We start from the raw sequence: 8,306 nt of genomic DNA, 5'->3' as shown, positions 1-8,306 counted from the left end.
CTAGAGGATGTTGAGATTTTTATGCTACCAGTAGTCACCATTTTAATTATATGCAAAAAACAGATAACAAATAACATTTCTGATCCAACTTTGCTTATGCTAAATAGCTGTAATGACATATCAGGGGGAGTAGCCTATATAATAAAATGGTAAGTGTCCTAATATGCTAGGTGTCTGGTCATCTGGTCATCTGTTCAACCAAAGGTTAATATGCTAATGATATGCTAAGGCTGCTCAACCGCTCGCTATGACATGCACTGACCACCAGGGGGAAGACAATCCAACCAGTAGGTTAGCTTGCTGCTGGGGTACGGTTGATCAGGACTGAGCAAGACAGGCCAGACATGCCCTGGAGCCCTCCCGTGGTCCCTCCCTGGCTGGCCAACCTCCTGCATCCCTCCCCAGCCCCGACTGTGCACTGGTGGGGTCCCTGGGCCTGGCCTGAGCCCTCTCACAATCCAAGACCCCTTAAGGGATGTCAGAGAGCCAGTTTGGGGCCAACGGTAGAACAACCAATCGCTATGAAATGCATTGACCACCAGGGGGCAGCTCCTGCATTAAGCATCTGCAACCTGGAGGTCAGTACATTCCTACAGGAGAAGCGCTGCTCAGCCAGAAGCTGGGCTCACTGCTGGTGAGCACAGCAGGGTTGGCAGGAGCCTCTCCTGCCTCTGTGGCAGTGCTAAGGATGTCCGACTGATGGCTTAGGGAGCGGGCCAAAGCCATCAACCGGACATCTCCCAAGGCCTTCCAGACTATGAGAGGGCGCAGGCTGGGCTGAGGGATGCCCCCAACCCCAAGTGCACACATTTCATGCACCGGACCTCTAGTAAATAAATAATTTTTAAAATTTCTTTTTGCCAATTTTTGCTGATGGTTTTATAGCTTTGCATGTGAGAATTTTAAGCAGAAAGATCAAAGTCCATTAAAAAGGAGGTTTGGGGTTTTGGGGTGGTTTTTTTGTTTGTTTTCTTTAAATTTAGACCATCCTTTGGAAACCACAGGATGTATAAAAATACATGTAGTACTCACAACAGGCTGAGACAGAAAGTACAAAGATGAGTACAACTTGTATGAACAATACTGTTGGTAAGACTGGTTATGTGGGTCAGTATAATTAAAATGGTCAAGGTGACATGGAATTACTCTGAAAGAGGTCATGAGAATTCCTAAAAGAAGAAGCAGTTTCCTGAACTGGCCTTGTCAGAACCATCTGAAACAATAATTCCCCCAAGTAAACCAGACACAAACCTGTCTGTACCTGGGGTGGCCAATAGTCTGCACAACGTCCATTCTTTACTTCTTCTCAGTAGCAGAACCCTGATTTTATTGGTGCAGTGTATCCAAATAAAAGCAACATTTCCCAGCTTCTTTTGCAAATTTATATGACCATGTGACTCATGCTGGTTGGTGAATAGAGCTAGAAATATTGTATATTATTTCTGAGAATGCTCCTTTAAGAGGGGTGAAGAACTGGGTGTGAATTTTTTGTTTTTCTACATAACCCTCCTGAACTACATAGGATTTGGACTCTACAGCTGGATCCCTCCAGCAAACATCTTAGAACATGAAGTAATCTTGAAGCCAGAAGACCTAGATGACAGATCAAAGGATCCCGGGTTCCCAGTGCCTCCAGCCCTGCACTGTGTCTGCCACGCTTCCTCTGGAGGAAGGAAAGTGAACCTGACATGTGTAAGTGCCTGCTATTACACACCATCAAATCCCAAACACAGTGATCCTGGCATTTTTTTGGCGTTCCCAGATTCCAACAAATTCTCTTCATTTTCACACAACTATAACAACCTCAACAATGCCACCTGGTTGCTAGTGATTGTAACGTGTCGCTTGGAAATGTTAAAATCTGGGGGAAATGCCTTCCTTAGAACGAATAGAGCAGGTATTTGGAGTTTTCGGTTTTTCGTGTCGCCTTAGCTTCCCTGAAATGTTACTAGTAACATCACTGATTATGAGACATGGAGAAGTTGGGGACCTCCAGTATAGGAAGTCATATGGCCATGAGAGGATGCTTTGTGTATACTCAGCACAGGAAGGAAGCTAAGGGAAATGTGATCTAACACATTTGCCACCCACAGCTGGGGCAAGGCAGCGTGTCAGTGCAACAGTAGCTATAGCAACATCAGTGTTAGGGAATTTATGTACTATTGGGTTAAGAATCTCTTGCACTGTAATGGAGCTTAACCAAACAAAGCACCTGGAAATTAGGATAGCCGACTGATAAACATCAAAGAAAGGCCCAAAGGAAGACAACTCCAGTCAGAGGATGGAGGAGAGATGGGCAGGTAACGTTCTGCTGGCTCAGGCCATCAGTAATTGGCCCTGTTAAAATACCTATGTTAACTATCCACACATAATGTACACTGGCAAAGGAAAGGAAATAATGTTCTTATAAAAGGGAATCTAAATAAATATTTGCATTAGAACAAGGAAATGGTTCTGGAAACTTCTAATGAGTTATTATTGATATTATATATTTTCTACCAGGTAAAATGAAATACTAAATAGCCTATAGAAACCAGTTAAGGTAGATTGAATCCTTTTGTTCTCACTCTCCCCCTGTACTAGAATTATGCACCTATGCCCTTTGCCACATGACTTTGCACCTCTTTTTACAGCAGCCCAGCCTAGAAGACCCCCAGCCTGAAGCTGAGCTGAGCCACCCAGCAATAGCCCAGGCTAGATCAGCTGACCTCCAATCCACAAACCTGTGAGCATGAGAATAGCCTGGTGTGAATCTTCAATTCTGCAGGTAATAAGGGGTCTTCTTTGTTATGAATGTGTGTCTTCTCCCTGGTCCATATGTTGAACTCTAACCCCAAAGGCGATGGTATTGGGTGGAGGCTTCGGGAAGTGCTTAGGTCATTAGGTGGCGCCCTCATGAGTAGGATTGGTGCTGTTACAAAAAGGTTCTAGATCCCTTGCCCCTTCCACCACATGAGGATACACTGAAAAGGCACCATCTATGAATCGGAAAACAGGCTCTCACCAGACACCAAATGTGCTGGTACCTTGATCTTGAACTTCTACCCTTCACAGCTGTGAGAAATGAGTATCTGTTGTTTATAAGCTACTCAGTTTGGTATTTTTGCATAGCAGCTTGAACAGACTAACACAGGATATGATACAATTCTCAAAAAAAATGCCAGCGATTTCTGGGCATTTTTAAAAATTTAACATGACAAAACTAAAGACTGTCAGCCTATCTTTTACTGGAAAGAATAAATTTTTAATTGAAAAAGATGCACTCAATTTCCAATAATCAAATATACCAAACAAAAAAATGCCAGCGATTTCTGGGCATTTTTAAAAATTTAACAATACAAAACTAAAAGTAGGTAACCCAATATATCATGCACTGGAATCATTTTTAGTTTGTCATGGCATCATTAAAGTCTAAAGATTAGAGAATGCTCAACTGAATGCTTCATATATGATATGTTGACTGATAGGATTATACTTTGTCAAATAGGTATCTTGGATAATATAAATGTAATCATGGCTATCCATTTCCTACCTATTGGAGACAACACACATAGTCTTCAATAAGTAGCAATTTTCTTTTTGCTTTTTGTCCCTTCATGCTGTATTGCCTGTGTTCAACTCATAGTTGAGGAAAATGGCCAGAAGGTCAACACATGGAGAAGATAACATGAAGCATCCAAACAGTCCATATATACAATGATCTATTGTTTTAATATCATGTTGTAAGTAGTTTCTTAACCCAGACATACAATCTGTGCTTTGAAAAGGTAAGATTATTTCTTAAAATTTTGTAAACAGATGACATGATAAAAATAAATTCTATGCCTACTTCCTTGAATAAAGAGTTACTAACTTTATCATTTTTATTTGCTGAATGTCCCTGAAAAAAAACACGTCACCAGCTTCCTATTTACCTATCTCCCCCATAATACCCAGTATATGAAAGTCACTCAAAAAAGATACATACGAAAATTCATAATGAATGACACAATACATGGTTTCAAAGGTGTTTACTATTTGGTCAAACAATATTTTTAATTGTCAGTCATAAAGTGAAATGTATATTCACATACATGTTAAACACCCATCAGACCTGCATTATTGCTATGAGACACCATTTTATACTCTGTGGGAAAATGCAATTCCTGAGGTCATTATTGGCTTTTATAAATCATTTTCTTCACCGTTAGATCATCTTTCCTTAAGTGACTTGGGAGTGTGAATTGGGGGCAGGATGTCAATTTCAGACCAACTTTCTGTGCCTACTAAATGAGAAAACAGGCTCTATCTTTTATAAAAGGTAGAAAAATAACCATGATGTGCAGAACTTTTTTCCAGCATATACCATAGAGGAAAAATGTAGAATGAACACAAAAGAAGGCTTTTCTGAATGATCTCAATCCCATAAGGAATGTATGTTTTCCAGATAATCAGTCCTCAACATACAGCAGTCCAGCTGTTGTTTTGCATTTATTTAAAATACCCTTTGCTAAATAATTGTGTTCATCTTTTAAAGAAAATTACTTAAAATTACATTCAATTTTTTTTTCTGAAAACCAACATAAAGCAAGGACATTAAAAATGAAAACTGAGCCATCAGTTACCAGCTTTGCAGACTCTTTTTGTTTGGTGCAGCCACAACCTAAGTCATACAAAGCAATTCCTACTTTTTGTGAAATCTGGTAGAGCTTATACTTAGAGATAAGTATCAGATACGGTCTAAATTTACTAAGGCTAGCAAAGCTTTATTGATTTCATAATTTATATTGGATGCTTTATTGATTTCATAATTTATATTGGATGGTTTTAAAACAATCCTATGAATGCCTAACTAAAGTATGACACAACAAAAGCTGTGAGCAATACTTCATTCCTGGGTTCAGGAAGGCCTGGGAATCATCTATATCTGTGTTGTATACGTTTTGATAGCCTTCCACATTTTTATGTACTTGCTCGTGAAAGTACTAGAACAAATCAATTTAAAAGAACACCACACTGAAACCTCTTGAATTCTTGATCCTACCCAGAGGTTTAAAAGCTTCTACCACCTAGCTTGTATTCTCCTCTGGGTTTTTGGTGTCTAAGTGACTATCCACTGCATGTTTCTTGCTTTATGATGATTTTCTAATATTTATGATACATGAAAAAGTATTTCCCAAAGATCTCGCATTCAAGGCTTTTCAGACTGGAACTATAATCTTTTGAAACATTTTTAATAACAAATAATAGCCTATTTCCCAGATCTGAAAGCAATAGCTAGTTTTCTTGACCTACAGTTGAAAAAAAAATTATCTTTTAACTAAAGAGGATCAGCTTAAAATCCCTCTGGAGATGTTTTTATTTGTTAAATGCCTTCATTACAACACCATCTTTCATCTCCTGCTACCCCAATTCAATTTCTCCTGCATACAGAGTAATGAGCAGGATGGCTGTGAACCCCGTTAACATTCCAGCGTTCTGAATCATGAAGAAGGTGAAGTCGATCTTTCTGCCAGTCACCTTTTCTCTCAGCATGTCGTTCATCTCTGGAAACTAGAAGAGAGAGATATTGTTAGATAACTGTCGCCATCTTGTGGTAAAACATCAACTAGTCATTTATAGACTTCTGAAATAACCATTTATTTCAGATGTTTTGGTGTTTTAGGAATATCTAGCTCTATTAAATATCAAAAAATAAATAAAAGTACTAAAATAGTGTTCCTCAGTGAGTTAATTAGTTAACCAGTGAAATGGGATTTACCTCATTTAATTCTCTCCCCCCCCCCCCCCCCCCATCACAACATTCTTTCAGGGCCTCAAACACATGGAGCCTCTTTCCTCCCTCAAATCTTCACACCTGCTAAAATTTTCACTGAACTTTTCCACCTCCAGTGTTCCAATGAGCTAAATCCTTCAGGTTTCAACTTAAATCGTACTTTCTTAGAAAGGCTTCTCTTAGCCCCTTCTAGCTTACATTAGGTTCCTTTACTTTCATCTCTCAGATATATTGCTTTATCTTCTATTTCACATATTTTTTATGTGTAATTACTTAGTCATGTGTGTGGGTTTTGTTTCTTTGTTGAACTTTAGCTTCTCCTCTTTGTAAACAGGAAGCCCCATGAGTGAGAGGACGGTGCCGCTTGTCCACACCAGCATGCCCAGTGGCTTATCAATTTCCAGGCCTGGTGGCTGAATAAATCATTTTTTAGTAATCAATATACATTTAATCCCTGTTCTTTTCAATTTGTGTATTTTTGCTTGCTCTGCCCCTCATAAAATTACAAGGTTTTTAAATAAATTATGCACTGCTCTAGGATTGAAGACTATAACAGTCTCATTACAGTGAATGCAATTAAACCCCCAAGTTCTGTACTTAAGATCTGCTCTTTCTCAGCAGGTAACTTCTATTGAAAAGGCTCCATGTGGAGATCAGCAAATGCCACTCCTAAAAACATATTCCGAAATGTTTGCTGTGTGTGCAGTGGTGCATTGTACCAGCATCCAAGAGGTCCCCCTCAGTCGGTCATGTGCCTGATTTAAGAAAATTGGTACGAAGATAAAATGGGTGAAACCATTCTGAAAAGAATAAAACTGCTGCAAGTATATACAGCATCATTTATCAGTATTGTTTCTGCAAATTAACCACTCTAATAGAGTCTGTTCTTATATCAGAGAAAGGAGAAGTGATGACCTAACATCAATAGAATAGGAAACACTAATTCTGTGAAGAAAACTGTAAATGCAGTGATGGCTCTAAAGGATGGAATCCTTGCTCTTATAAGGGCCTGAACAGCACAACCAACAGGGCTCAGCAATGATCATTTGGAGCTAAGAATGCAGATGAAGGAATTTAAATTATTAAATTATGCCCGTAATTTAAAACATTCAGTTCCAAATGCAAAGGAAATAAGCCTTGATTTGCATACACTTAGCACCTCTTCATTTTCTAAAAAGCTGTACATGATGCATATGAAAATGCACAGGACTATTTATATTCACACAAATACACACACACACACACACACACACAAATAAATAAATATACAAGACACAGCCATAGGTATAAATATAGATATAAGTATAGACTGACCCAAGTACATATTGTCTACTTTTAATTTACTAGTTTCAGTTTCACCCAAAAGTCTCTCGCTGTTTAGAACTTTGAAATAACAAAATTCTATTTACAAAACAAGTTAGTCCTCTTCCAATGTGAGATCCTCACAACAGAGAAGGAAAAAACCCTAAGGGACATACACTAATAGAACACAAGGTTCATCCACCCCAAGACAAAACCTTGGGGAAATATCTCTACTTCAGTAAGCATAATTCATTTCCTCTTCTGTCAATAAGATCATAACTTAAAGAATCACCCTGCCAACATGGCTCAGTGATTACACATCGACCTAGGAACCAGGAGGTCACAGTTCAATTCCCGGTCAAGGGCACATGCCCGGGTTGCAGGCTCGATCCCGGGTGTGGGGTGTGCAAGAGGCAGCCAATCAATGATTCTCTCATCACTGATGTTTCTATCTCCTTCTCCCTCTCTCTTCCTCTCTGAAATCAATAAAAATATATTTTTTAAAAAGAATCAATGAGAATCCCTTTCAAATTACTATTCGAAGAGTTATCTGCTAAACCAGGAATGTCTTAAATTACAACAAAAAGAGTTTCTTTTCACCCCTAGTCAAATTGTAACCCAGATGTTTATTCATAAATTTTAAACTAAAACAAGATAAAAATTTAAAATTTCTTACCATGTCTGCCAGAGAAATATACAGGAACATGCCTCCAGCAAGTGCGAATATAATATTTGGAGCAAAGTTGTTGCCCACCAAAATGCCAAAAGCTAACCCAACGTAACAGGAACACGCTGAAAGGAAATTGAATAGCAAGGCTTGTCGAGTGCTCATTCCTGCATTGAGTAGAATCACAAAGTCCCCTAGAAGAAGAAGAAAATATCAAGAGTTTTTTTTTCAATTTGGGATGAGATAAAATATAATGTCTAACAAAGGCTTCTTCATTTTGATGCCATCAGCAGGGCTTTTAAGTGTGTCACCTGAAATGTCTCATTCCACTGAAAAACCAAGAAGGAACTGACTTTCCCAGCCTGAGCAGAGCCCTTACCTAGCTCGTGAGGAAACTCCTCACACAGGATGGCTATAGAGGTGCTGAGCCCCTGGAGAAGGGACAAGGTGCAGGAAGCCCCAATCGCCAGGCCATCGATGAAATTGTGGAGGGCGTCACTGAGTGTTATCATCCAGGCGATTGTCCCGATCTCTGACAGTTTGGGCCCCTTCAAGCAGGTGCATGAGCTTGACTCCTTTTTA

General features: G+C 39.3%; 1 protein-coding gene across 1 annotated transcript in view; it reads right to left on the bottom strand.

Moving 5' to 3' along the window:
- Nucleotides 1-5,309: 5,309 nt before the first annotated feature.
- The window catches only part of SLC39A8 (solute carrier family 39 (zinc transporter), member 8), a 45,913-nt gene continuing 42,916 nt past the window's right edge, over nucleotides 5,310-8,306 (bottom strand). The window contains exons 10-12 of the mRNA XM_015569969.1: nucleotides 8,104-8,299; nucleotides 7,734-7,918; nucleotides 5,310-5,532 (exon numbers count right to left, since the gene is read on the bottom strand). Coding sequence (XP_015425455.1) covers nucleotides 5,383-5,532; nucleotides 7,734-7,918; nucleotides 8,104-8,299 — 531 coding nt within the window. The 3' untranslated portion in view covers nucleotides 5,310-5,382. The remainder of the gene's footprint in view (nucleotides 5,533-7,733; nucleotides 7,919-8,103; nucleotides 8,300-8,306) is intronic.

The sequence above is a fragment of the Myotis davidii genome, unplaced genomic scaffold (assembly GCF_000327345.1).
Source record: "Myotis davidii unplaced genomic scaffold, ASM32734v1 scaffold226, whole genome shotgun sequence".
In the NCBI taxonomy this organism is placed as follows: Eukaryota; Metazoa; Chordata; class Mammalia; order Chiroptera; family Vespertilionidae; genus Myotis; species Myotis davidii.
This window is presented reverse-complemented; position numbering and strand designations above follow the sequence as displayed.